Raw genomic sequence first — 13,757 nt, 5'->3', positions numbered from 1 at the left:
CTGATCAGATGTCAGTATGGCTTTGTCTTAAGTACGTGTGCCATTTTCCATAATACCTGCAGGCAGGAGCTATTGTCAGTCATCCAAGTTGATTAAATGTCTTTGTCACACATGGTAAACATACCCAGACTCATTCGTCTGTCCGCCACATCCACCGACGCCTCTGTTCAGCCCAAGAAATACGACAGAATATTTATTATGAGAACTGCTACTTTTTTTTTTTCTTGGAATGTATCAGCCAGCCTGACATTCATTGTGCATTTTTTGTTGCATACATGATTTGATTTTTTTCCTTTTTTAATGAGCAGGCGAACAAGACACAAGACATCCATAACGTTCGAAGTGTTTGTCAGGAGAACAGACAGTATTACAACATACTGTTCGGCCAGTAGAGGGGGTATAATGTCATGCAGCACCGCTCCGTACATACAATCCTCCTGATGATTTAAAAAAGAAAAGTAAAGAAAACAAAAATCTCATAGTTTGGTTATATTCTGCTTCTAAAAATCAAATATTTTGTACGTAAGTCAATTACCTCCAACTGAACCATCTGGCTTTTCAGCTGTTTCAGCTGAAACGATGCCTCATGTGACAAAAACACACAATGATCTCCGATATCCTCCGAGTGTTGGGAACCTTTTAACCAGGGGCTCTAGTATATTCCGCACACACTCGTAGACATGACGTCTAATATTCTAGAGGATAATTTACATAAACACACAATTAAAAAAAGTGCAGTAAAAAAATACAGATTCTGTGATTATAATCTGTAATAGAGTAACATTCTACATATACTATGCTCTCATTAATGGCTTATGTCCAAATATTAAAAAAATATGCCAATGAAGGAAACAATAAATGCTCATGTCGTATTTGTGTTATAATATTTAAAAAGGTAGATCATGTGCTTAGTATTTTGCTCGTTTGATGAGAAGCAGCAGTTCATCCGAGTATCTCTCCGTGTCTCTTTAGAACATCTCGTCAAATTCTTGACAAGACCTTGTAAATAATGTGACGATCCACGTGTGTCTGTCCACTGAGTGGTTAATGCAGCATATCTATAAACGCCCTTGGGGGGGCAGGTTGGCTGATGTGAAAGGAAAACGTGGTCTCAGGCTCCAGAGGCTTGTATGTGAGCTCCCACAGCTTCACAGTAAACACAGCGTATCGACTCTGTCAGCAGTCTCACAGAGTTCAGGATACGCTCTCGTCATGTCACCTTTTTTTTTTTTCTTTTTTTTCTTCCACCGTGTTGATGGGCAGAGAACACCCTGGAACTGGACGGTTTGGAGAAGCATCAGCTCGGCTCAGTGGTGGTCTGCAGCAGACGTAGAGGTCTGAGCCTCAGCGCTGGCCTTCAGAAGCTCGACTATGTCTTGGTGAGAGGCTCCCTCGGCCACAGCCTGGGCTGTCTGTCCATTCTGGAAGTAAAACAGAGCAAACGTCTCAGTGGCACGTCACACTGCAGTGAGTGGTCTTATCCTGACGGTGGCAGTGTTGTGTTTGGTTTGAGGCTTCTTTCCAAATCCAATTGAAGTAATGATAGACTGTCTTTGTTGCCAGTGTAATAAAACGGGGTTAAGTCATAATCCTGGGGTGCTTTGTTTGGATTCTTATCAGGTAAAAATGGAAGAACATCTCTGAAGGCCTGAAGACTGAGATATGAAACCTAAGTAAGAAAACTGTCATTAGTTTTGGTGACTTGTAACATTCCAAACCAAACCTGCAGGCAGCAAAATGACCAACGATTGTTGAATTTAAACTTTAATTATGCTTTATCCCGTTTTTGCTGTACTAAAAATGACTTGATTGATTGCCAAAGAAGAAAGCAGAGATTAAATGTTATCCTTAGGACGCATAAGAAAACTGGATGATGATAAATATAAAACACATCAATAAAACATCACTGACCTACAAATTGCATCTCTTGCATTCATCCACAGTGGACAGATTTGTAAATTCCCCTTGCATAATTCCCTTTCCCTCTACTCATGACCTCTGGCAGAAGTCGGAGACAATGGACCTTCCCTCATGCTGGGAATAAAACACCCCCCATAACGTTATCTGCTTAATTTCACTAAGCCTCTGGATACTTATGGGACCATGATTGTGTTCTTTGATCGCAAAGACATTCAGCAGTTGAGCCAATGTACTCAAATATACTCTGTTTGTAGATACAGGTCCAGGTACTTAGTCATTAGCGTTGTGTAATATTTAATATTATTTTTGGTACATAGTAGTCTGTGACTCTTATAGAGGGGAAAAATTCATAAAATCTGTATTTTTGCTAAGCCAACATGACGTAGATCCCATTTTATGCCTTTTGAGATGTTATTAGTGTAACACTAAATATAGTAGCAAATCTCCTGAGACGTGAGGCTGATTCAGATTTCTGCACAGACACATCTCTCACTCAAATCCTAATTAAACCAGGACTGAGCCGCAGCGCCAGCCTGAGCTCTATGGACAAAAAAACAACACAAAACAAAACAAAAACATCCTGCAGCTCTATCATGTATTCAAACTTAGGCACGACACTGACGGTACATCTGCTACGTAAGAACGATGAAAGCCTATTGTCTTTTCTTGATTAATTGTCATCTAACTTTTATCTGGCAGGAAGGATTGTACATAACAAGCACCTTTAGGGCTGTTGTTGACATTCGCTCAGCTCAGGTGCAGAGCTGCTGCACCAGCTGTTTGCCTGACAAATAAAACAATGAGGAAATCCTTTAAATAGACCATAGATGGGAGAACATAATCCTGTCTGTGTGTCCAATCTTTCTGCAGATGTTCTCAGTTCCGTATGTCTGCGTCGGGGCGTTTTCCATTCTACCTTATCGGTGAGGCCGACGTCACAGTGACCCGACTCGAGCAACAGACGAGCGATGTGAGTGTGTCCGTGCTCGCTGGCGCACATCAGGGCCGTGGAGCCCTCACGGTCCTGGGCATTTACATCTGTGCCACAGCTCAGCAGCAGCTTCACCATGGCAACGCGCCCGTGGCTCACCGCGAGCATGAGCGCCGTCTGGCCGGTCTGGAGGAGAAGAGTGAGAAATAGAGAGGATTACACGAGGGGGAGCAGGTCGGGGTGCAGCATGGAGGGGGTTAACGAGGGAATGACCAGGAGGAATGGAAGGCGACAGATGTGCCGCCACAGGCTTTACTGGGCTGGTGTCGGAAAATGGGTTAAACCTGCAGCAGACAATGTCTCAGTGATTCGTTGAAGGATGCTTCAAGATGTATTAAAAAAAACATGCATATAGCACTTTTTTACGCTCTACTGTGCCCTCATTCTACGTCCGTAGGTTCAAATGGTATTTAACAGTTTGGTTTAGCCGAAGAAAAACATCCGACATTATGCATCTCTTTATTGTGACCTACTTAGAACAGAGTCCCCTGAGTTTACTGATGTGCCAACTGCAACCTCATACATTACGGCAAATACTTTCATATATCTGCGCCACCAGGAAGTCGCTGCTCATATGCTGCCATCGCGTTTTACCTGTCTGGAGCGCGCGTTCACGTCTCCGAGTCTCAGGAGTTGTTGCGCTACCTCCAGATCGTCTGGGCTCTCCGCAGCCGTCAGGGCGGCCAGCATCACTGGAGTGTAGCCTGCTTTGTTCACGTTGTCCGTTTCGCACAGCCCTGAACACACAGAAACACCACAACGGTTGATATCACCAGATAAATCGAGTGTGTCCGGCTGTGTCTCACCAGTGTCCAGCAGCAGTTTGACCACAGGGAAGTTAGAATGGGACACGCTGTAGTGGAGAGCCATGTTCCCGTTGCCCGTCTGTCAGGTTGACCACGTAAGGAAGGAGCGTAGGTGTGGTCAAGCCCACTTGGCGCAAGTACAGCCTGACAGTATCGGCCTGCGAGTCCTTCTGGCTTGAAATTTTGAACCACTCCTGGTAGAGAACCACCAAAACCTGACGCTGAGGAAGGAAAACAAGGCGTTTTTATTGACTTTTACTGATCAGCGTTCAGCATCTCAGTGGAACACATTGTTCCTGTCGTTGAGATGAACATCAGCACAAAAATTGAGCATAGTCAACTTCAGCTGAGGCTCTGTGGGGATTTGGAGCAAACATCTAAAACTACAGCTGAAAGACAACGCTCACCATTTCTTTATCTGGGGAGGACACCTCCTCCATACGGTCCCTTCACATAAATACAAGCGTCTATGAAGCTCTTATCCACTTTTTCCCTGCAAACAAAACACGGAAATACAAGCAAACCTGAACAACAAATAACCAAGAGACACGTGATACCTAGTACACAACCAGACGACGGACACACACGCACAAGAACACACACATACACACATCGGTCCATGATGTGACGCATTGACAACACAAGCAAACCTTAACCAGAACAAATGAAACTGCTCAGTAACTACTCATCCTTCGATGCACAGCCACACTACTTATTAGGGCTGGACATAGGAGGAACACACACACACACACACACACACACACACACACACACACACACACACACACACACACACACACACACACACACACACACACACACACACACACACACACACACACACACACACACACACACACACACAAACTAATCACATCGGCGCTGACTGATGACTCAATATCGGCTCTGCCTTCTCCCAGGCTCCCTTCTGGCCACATACCTGAGACAAATAATTGTCACGGGGGATGAACAACGCTGGTGGTTGTGTCGTCCTTGGCGACTGACACGGGCAGGTGTGTGTGTCTAATACCTCCTATTAGAGCGTGACCAGACATGCTATGTGTGCGTTTACTTTAAGGTAAATACAGCTAGGGACAAACTTGATGCCTCCACAGCTTCCCTTTCCTCACATTATCATCTTTTTGGAGAAAAAATCCCCACGTAAAGACGTACTGCTGTCCTGGTGAATTCTAATGAAGCCTGAGCACTGTGACAGTGTGTGTTTTCTACTGACACGCTGGGGAGAACGTGTGTGTTTGTGTGTGTAATATTTGTGGATAAAGAGTTTGGTGTAATTTTAGCCTGTGTACTACTAACACTACTACTACTGTATGTCACTGCTACCACCATTCACACACACACGGACACACAAACACTCTTTACACCCCTGTCCTACATTTGTCATATGTCCCTGCAAGACATTTATGTATACAAGTTATCAAGGTTTTGTGGGTGAGGACACAGGTTTGGATGGTCATCCTCTTTCACTGTCTCACCCCTTCAGCCTGTTCCTCCAGGAGCTCCTGGTTGGTCTCAGGATCCAGTGGCCCCCTCTCCCCCTCCTTCAAAGAGGCCATGGCACCATCCTCCTCAGGTAACACTTGTGTTTCCTCCTTCCCCTGTGATTCTAATCCCTCATCTGTTCTTTCGGTTGCCTTCTCTTTCTTCTCCTCTGGTTCAGAGCTGTCGTCCTCCTCCTCCTCCTCCTCCTCCTCCTCCTCTGCTTCCACCTTTGACTTCTCATCTCCGCTGGACTCCTCGCTGGACGTGGTCTCATACCTGGAAGGGGACCACGAACGCACGACTTTGACCTTTAAGTTCAACATTTTGAATCCGATGTTTTGAACTTCAAGTGAGCAAATTAGCGAGGCAGACGTTTAGTACGCACACAGAACGTTTCTATTCCACTGGACCGACAACATTTGGTTTGTCATGAGGTTTGGGAGATTGGACTTGTCTTTCTTCCTTCAACATGAGCATGTGTACATAATAAAAACAAGCACCCACATCAATGAAACACCCAAAGCTAAAACGAATATGGGAGCCATGAAAGTAAAGTCAACATCGGCTGGATTCATTTCCCTCTGGAGCTTTAGTGTGACATGAAAACCAGGCTTGTTTAAACACAACCTTGGCCCGCACATACAAAACATCCCTCACAGTTTTAAAAAAAAAGAGAATAAATCCATAAATACGTTTGTACCCATGCAACCTTGAACAAAATGGACCCCTGTTGAGCGATGTCGGCTGATGGTATATTTTGGTTGCCGACAGTGTGTGTGATCATCGGGGTGTGTAATGAAGGACCCTCAGTGAGGCCATTGATCAGATAAAATCTTATGTTGCATGCAGCTGATTCATGGCTGTTTGTGGACACACACAAACACAAACACACACACACACACACACACGCCTGCCACCAGAGATGCTCAGGGGCCACAGCATTCCCAGCATTCCAGAGGAACCCGAGGGCGAGCAAAGATAGCTTCAATCCTCCAAAGAGAAGGAAAACAAACAGAGCTGTGGGTCCTGGGCAGAAACCTAAGGCAGAGACAATATTGTTGTCTGACATGTTTGTCTCTCTCGGAATTTTTTAGTTGGTTTGGTTTTAAAACATTTTCCACTGGAGACTCCACTGGAACGTATTCGTCATTCAAATAAAAACGAGTATGTAAAGTTGCATACACCTGTTTTAAATTTTGGGCCATTTTTTTCAATGTGGATTTGGCTCAGGTGCCTCTGAGTGCAAATCTAATTACGTATGTGCTTTGAGTAAACTTGCGTCACAGACATACTGAATGTGTTTATTGTAAATGTGGGTTTTTCAGCTCCTTAAAAAATTAAAAAGATGGGTAGTGGCATTTGTTCTTTAGGGTCTGCAGGGTTCTTTAGGGTGCAGCACTTGTGATCGAGGTTTGAACGAGCATCAACAAACAAAAAGAACTCAGAAAGACCCAACACCATCAGACCAGACAGATTAATCTCTCTACCAAGCTTGGTTCTTCCAACAAACACCATCTGCTTACTTGTGCACAAACACACACGGCTGCACGGATACACACACACACACACACACACATGCTTTGAATGACTGTTATAGTGAGGACGTTGGTTGAACCCCAGCTATCACCTCTATGAAACCAAGTCAAAAAAAAAGTCGGAAACCTCAAATTGTCCTTTGAAGGGACTGAAAATACGCCCAAAGTACCCTGACGAAAAAATCAGATACATAACGTACCACACACACTAAAGGACACACATTCACACTCGTAGTGGCAGCAGTGAGGTCAAATCCAGGGAAGTGTGTCATCAAATGAGCCTCAGTGAATGAGTGCGTGTGTGATTCCTACAGAAGAAATAAATAGTTTAAAATCATTTCACACAGTGTGCAGGATTACCTGCAGATAATTAACAGGGTTTTTTTCCTTTTTTTTGTCGCTAATCCAACTGAAGCCCCAGAATGTAAGCTGACAATTCTGAAAAGTGACTTTACGTAATCCCTGTTTTTGAAAAATGACTGTGTATGACAGTTCAGCTGCGGACATGTCAACAAATGTTGTTAATGACTTAATTCTCCCGAGTGAACACGTGCAGCCTCCATAAAGATATTAATCACAGTTCGATAGGATTTAAAAAGAAGAGTTTACCCCTCCATTCACCCCAACAAATTTCAGGTTCTTCTTGGCTCCCTTGTTCCCCTGCTTGTCAGCCACACCATTCTTCTTCATAATAGACTTGAGACCTGTTGGAGAGAATAGAGGAAAAAGAGAGAGAGAGAGAGACGGGATAAAATATTCCCACTGGACACAAAGTATATAATATATGATTGTGAAGAATACACCTTGCTTGTCTGTGTCTTTATATATGAGCATCATCCATTCTGGCCCTGTACTCCAATCGATGATACTTTACAAATAAGATGTTGGTCAAGACCAAAGCATGAATTTGGTTCAACACTCAGGATACGTGACGTACGTTCAGTTGTCAGGTTTTATGGTTTGATCAGATCACCTCACATGCCGGATCTATCATACGCGCCACGCCTGGAACACCACCACTCGGGTGCAGATATGAGAGAGCTATATATATCATCTATAAAATCAAAATGTAGACAGTGTAATTGAACAAATATGCTGCTAGTCTACAACCTGCAAGTCACGAAGAATGCACATTCTGCTATTCAAATGACATCACTGTAATCGTTTTGGCTCCGAGAGTCGTTCAAGACCACCCAAGGTGTTTCCAGGTGTGAGACAGGTTACCATTTTAAGCCTTATTGACAACCTCGACAGGCCCTCTTCTAACCGTAACTATCATTGAATAGATTGCGTGGGGTCCTTTTGCTGACTCCACTTGGCTCTCGGCCCAGTAAGGTTGTCTTAGTTGCGCATGACAGCAGATATGGAGCAGAGGTGCTGTAATGTTTTATGCAACAGCCTGAGGAGGAGGCTTTGGGCCAAAAACCACCATCAAAAAAAACAAAAAACCTTGGGACCACAATGTAAGAATGATGCTGGTATATCCAGTGTCTCTAGGGGGGCTGACGCTTATATTCTAATATACTGGACCTTCTTGCTTACTGATACATAAATTTCACCTTCCCCTGCGTTGATACGCTTGAATATTCTGCAGCGCTCAAATCAAAAGGTCATCAGATCCCCAGAGTTAATCAGTGATGACAGGAATAGTCACAGATCTTTCAGGGTCACATCAGTGGGCTCTGTTTCCAACATGGAGGATAAAAAATGTCTTGAATTAACGGTAAAAGTAGACTGGGCTGTTGGAGTGATGATGTGATGAGTATACATATCAAACCACACACACACACACACAGAGTGAACTTCAAATGAACTCGGAACATAAAATATGTGTGTGATAGCATAAGTGATTCTGTACTCCTGCTCCTGGACCATGAACGCAACTGTGAGATATCAAGGGAGGAAAGACTTCACTCCTTTGATGTATGTGTTTGTGTGTGTGTGTGTGTGTGTGAATGTCGTCATACACCTTTGTGTATGTCTGAACTGTATCTTACCTGCTGCTCACTGGAGGATTCTCACATCTTAGCCGTGAGAGACCAGCAGCATGACTCGGGTTTAGTAGCTGGTTGTAACAACCACCAGCACTGAACTGAGTTGTCAGGAGGGTTGAAACAACGTAAACATCATCTGCCTTCACAGATGGGCCAACACGTCACATCACAACGGAATTTACTGATGAATACGATGAATACTCTCTGTCTCTGTTACACTACAACAAAACAACCAAGTGTAATAGAGGGGTGTGTTTCAAAGTGTATAAAAATGATGATGTGACCAATGCAGACAAGGCGTCACATCAGGAAGAAGAAGTTACTGGAGGGTACAGTATACAGTAGATGTGGAGTCCAGATCACAGACCACTGGCAAAGTATCAGATGATGAAGTACCTAAGTGTAACAGGGATTAAACGCCATACAAAGGGAAGTATTAAGTCCGCCATCCTTTCCACTTAACCCGTCGAGCCAAATTTTCAAGGTTCAACTTGCCCTACCTGTACTTTTAAGATCGTATCGTCACTATAAGAGCTGGTACAGCAGAGTTGCTGATCTTCCATTATTTGATTTGATAATATTTGAGATTTTTGAGATTTTCACTGGGTGAGAGTCCTTGGAGCTCTATCTGTAACCACAGCGGTGGTTTTCATTCTGTCAGTGTAAATACATTCTACTGTATGACTTTGAACAAATGTTTTCAAATTGCTTATCATCTTCATGCTAAATATCGTGTATTAGAAGAAGCACAACGATGACCTGCACACATCTTTTGAATCCCTGACACACGTATTTGCATATTGTGTGAGTCAGGAGTCCTTGTGCTGCTATTGATAGAACCACCAGACACGTGATCAGAAAGCACATCAGGAGGGAGCGGATAGTATTTCGAAAGAGTTTCAAAAAAGGGTGTGTGGATTTAGGCTGTAGTGTAATGAAAAATTCAGGAGGCCCAAGTGTGTATTACTACAGATATCTTCCAACACATGGTATGTTCAGGCAGCTCATGTGTTTTACTTTTTGATTATAACTAAGTGGCACCAGTGGTCCAGTCTGATCATGACTAAGTGGGATGGCCGGGGACGTTCCTACGTCCCTCGCCGTTACCCGTTCCTAAAGTGTTGGCTACCTTCTAACTGGGCTGCTTGCTTACCTTGTTCTTGCTGTTTGCTGGCAGCTGCAGATTTCTGGCCCGGAGAGTAGAAGGCGGAGAGGACGCTGAGGGAGCTGACCAGTTGACTCTGAATAGAGCTCATTTTAGAAGGACCAGGCTTCCCTGCTGGTTTCCCTGATGCCGCTGCAGGGACAGCTTTTCCCGCAGGCTTGGCTGATGCTCCTTTTCCTGCCTCTGCTCTTTTCCCTGCAGTCTGTTTTTGTGTGCTGGGGCTCTCCTGCTGGCTGGCCGTCTGTTGAGCTCCAGAGCTGCTCCCCAGCTGCGCCCACTGCTCCCCCAGTAGCCCTGTTAACCGGGTTACAACTTGACCCAAAGCTGCAGGGGAGGTTGGTGACTCACTGGAGCCTCTGCGAGCAGGCTGGGCCTCGCCAGGGTCCCGGCGTGAGGCTGCTTCACTGGAGCCTCTGCGTAGTGACTGTGTTTCTCTGGCTTCTTTCTGAGGGGTCTCGCTAGAACGCCTTCGAGACTGAGCCTCTCCCGACCCCCGTCTAGAAGGCAGTGATACACTAGATCCTTTCTGTGTCGCTTTAAGCTCTTTTGAGTCCCGTCGAACTGCTGCGGCTTGAGACTGGGCTTGAATTGACTTAGGCCGGACTTGGACCTCCCTAGGAGTCGGAGATGGCTCCTGAGCCTCAGCCTGGGGTTCTGACTGCTTTGCTATGCTGTTGTCCTCACCCTGAGATGACAGTGGGGATTCAGGTTTTACTGGTGGTTCAGATATCGATGCTGGGGACTGAAGCTCCAGCTGAGGCTGGTCCTGAGGCTGAGGCTGGGCTTTCGTCTCAGGCCGGGACTGCCGACCTTGGCTTTCACCGGATCCCCTACGAGGACGCACAGGAGCAGCCTGAGGTTGAGTAAGCGACTGCGTCTGCTCTGCTGATGGTCTCCGGGCCCTCTGAGGCCGCACCGGAACGACAGATTTTTCTGCTACTTTGACAACGGCGTCAGTGACTAACGTCTCTGTGACTGTTTTACACACAATCTCTGTCGCTGCCACCTGCGGCAATTCATCAGTTTCTGTTACGTTTGAGTCACTTTGTGCGGAGCTCACGTCAACCTTTGATTCAGCATCTTCTTCTGTTGCGACAAGTGGGCTGGTGTCCCCCTCAGCCTGACTCACCGTCTCTTTAACTACAGTTTGTTTGACTTCACTTTCTATAACTGCACTGGAACCCTCTTTGATCGCATTTTCACCATGTCCATTATCTGCTGCGCTACTTTCCTTTGCTTTGTGTGCTTTCACATCAACCCTTTCACTCACTTGCCCCTCTGCTGCTGCATCTGTGGGTGGATTGGTGAGTTGTTGCCTCTCTACCTCTGTCTCAGTATGCTGGTCCACCCTCGGTGCTGCTTCTGTCTCTGTTACCCTGTCCACAGTGTTCACCCTCTCGGTCTCTGTCCCCCTGTCAACACTGCTGGCCCTCGGCCTCTGTGGGTGATCTGTCACCGCCTCTCCCTCTGTTTCCGTCACCTGGTTTACCCTTTCAGCTACTGGCGTCTCTGTTGTCTGATCCTGAGTGTTGAGTTTTTCAGTTACCATGCCCCGTTCCACACTGTTAGCTCTGGGTCTTGGTGGGTTTACAGCAGAAGCTTCCATCTCTGTCACCTGCTCATGAGTGCCAACGTTGTTAGTCCCTGTGAGCTGTTCTGCACTTGCACTAACTGGTTTGGGCACACACACTTCAATGCAGATTTTCTCAGTGTCTGTTCCTCGGTCGATTGTACCATGTGATTCTGTCTCTGTTTCTCGGTTTGTGTAATCAACTCTCTCGGTTTCTGTCCCAGTGTCTATGCTCTCTCTTCTTGACCTGGTGTGAGCTTCTGCTGTACACACCTCCACTCTTATTCCCTCACTCAACTGGAGTATTCGCTCCTCTTTCAGCTTGTTTTCGACCATTTGTTCCTTCAACAGATGATTCGTTTGCTCTAGCTCTTGGCTCGCCTGAGTAAGTTTAGCCTCCAGTGTGATTAGCTTGTCGTGCAAATTCTGGACGCTTCCTGAGTCCTCAAATCTCCCTCCCTCTCTCCCTGTGGAACCCCTAATGGTTCCTTGATGTAACTCTTTACTTTTCTCTGTTGCACCTTTCTCCTCTGTTCCTGACCCCAGCTTTGCTGACCCCTGCTCCGACACTGGTAAAGCACCACAAGGTTGTTTTATCAGAGGCAAATTAAACCCCTCTCTTTGTTTGTGTCCTCGTGACAGAGTGTGCGTCCCTGCATCCAAACTTGGCGTGGAAACCTGGGCCTGTGCTTGGGCCTGGAGCTGCAGCAGTAGCTGCTCCCTTTCCAATCTCAGCGAGGAGATCTGAGCCTTCAGTTCAGGGATGGTTTTCACCTGTTCTTCTAGTTCCCTGACCCGCTTCAGGGCCACTGTGATCTGCTGGTGAAGCCCTGTACGATCTTGAGGAACACACCGTCTTTCTGTTATGTCCGGTGAAGCACGGAACATGTTCTCTGTTGAGCCGTTCTCTGGTGTTCCCCCAGTGCGGTCTGGACTGCTTGAATCAGAGCCTTTCCTCTGCTGTAATGTGACCGGCATGCTCGACGCTCGAAGCAGGTTCGGCCGACATAGAATCCCCACAGTTTTCTCTTCAACCCCTTGAGCTCCTGGGCTGCCTTCATCTCTTGGCTTCGCTGATGTATAGCCAGTTGCTCCCCTGGTGGAAGGTCCTCCTTCACTTGCTCTGAAATCAAAGCTCTGCTGAACCTCTGTTACCCGTGATTTGGGCTTTGGCCCCAAGGTGGCTGTCCCAGACCATGCGCTGTCTTTTTCTTTTGGGACAGGTCTGATTCCATGCCCAGGAAGGCTAAAATTTCTTGGCAATGTGCTGAATTTAGGTGGACCCTTGACCCGGCGCTGTATGTGAACTCTTTTGATGGTGTTGCCTTTTTCAATGTCGTCAACATACTTGAGGAAATCCAGGTCCAGGTGGAAGCCATAGGGAGTTTCCACTGAGTAGGGTAGCTGCTTCCTCGGAACACCACTTTCATTCGCCTTGGTCTGAAAGCCGTTTGCTATAATACAATAAAAAATAAAATCAATCAATCAGCCTTTAGGAGTGATCGAACTGAAGGAACTCACTTCGGTTCTGAAAGGCTACAGAAACTGAGTCAAAGAAAAAGGAGACAAAATCCCACATTATCACCAGCCACATTATTCCCCTTCACCCTCTTGTACAGACATGCTGTAATGTGGTGCTTCATTATGTAAAACCATATCACTTACTGAGAAGTAATTATCATGCAGTGATTGCCCCAAAACAAATTAATCAGCATGCAAAAACACTGTTCATGCTGTGCAACCTCTGAATACAATATGAGACTTGAGGGGCAGTAATCTCAGTCAACAGGAACGGGAAGCTAAAGGTTTAACACTCACCACTCTTCTTGTCCATAATGTGATGTGCAGGTTTCAGTCATCGAATTGTGTTTGCTACAGTTGGAGCGAGCAGCCTGTGAGACAAAGAAAAGGGGACCGCGTGAAAAAACTTGTGATAAAATTCAAAATACAAAATCAGCGTCGGGAAAATGTTAGATTCCTTTTACTTTGCCGGAGTTACATGTTCTCACAAATACACCACGCAAACAAGTCAACTGAAACGAGACTGAAATAGGGAAAACAGGAAATAGATTTCAAATATAATAGTGAAGAAAATCAGTATATTTTAACTTCACATCAAAACACAGCATGATGGCAGTTAAATGGCTTGGAGTTGTTCAGTACACAGCAGGAGAGCAGAGCTGACCATCCAGAGGGTTACACAGAGGGAGGGAAGGACTCTGATTACATCTTAGCCCTGAAGTATATACATATTTCAAAAAGAATGAAGAAGG

At 45.6% G+C, this 13,757-nt stretch overlaps 1 protein-coding gene across 1 annotated transcript; it reads right to left on the bottom strand.

The window, feature by feature from the left end:
• Positions 1–1,307: 1,307 nt before the first annotated feature.
• LOC144741691 (uncharacterized) lies at positions 1,308–13,318 on the bottom strand. Its single transcript, XM_078624201.1, is given in 13 exon segments — positions 1,308–1,421; positions 2,837–3,037; positions 3,506–3,648; positions 3,718–3,793; positions 3,795–3,938; positions 4,125–4,163; positions 4,165–4,210; positions 4,692–4,717; positions 5,292–5,497; positions 7,367–7,459; positions 9,903–10,025; positions 10,137–12,938; positions 13,303–13,318. Coding segments are annotated over 13 exon segments (4,029 nt in total).
• Between the last annotated feature and the right edge of the window lie 439 nt (positions 13,319–13,757).

The sequence above is a fragment of the Lampetra planeri genome, unplaced genomic scaffold (assembly GCF_965212315.1).
Source record: "Lampetra planeri unplaced genomic scaffold, kcLamPlan1.2.h2 scaffold_665, whole genome shotgun sequence".
Lineage (NCBI taxonomy): Eukaryota > Metazoa > Chordata > Hyperoartia > Petromyzontiformes > Petromyzontidae > Lampetra > Lampetra planeri.
Note: the sequence above shows the minus strand (reverse complement) of the source record. Positions and strands in the feature narration are given on the sequence as shown.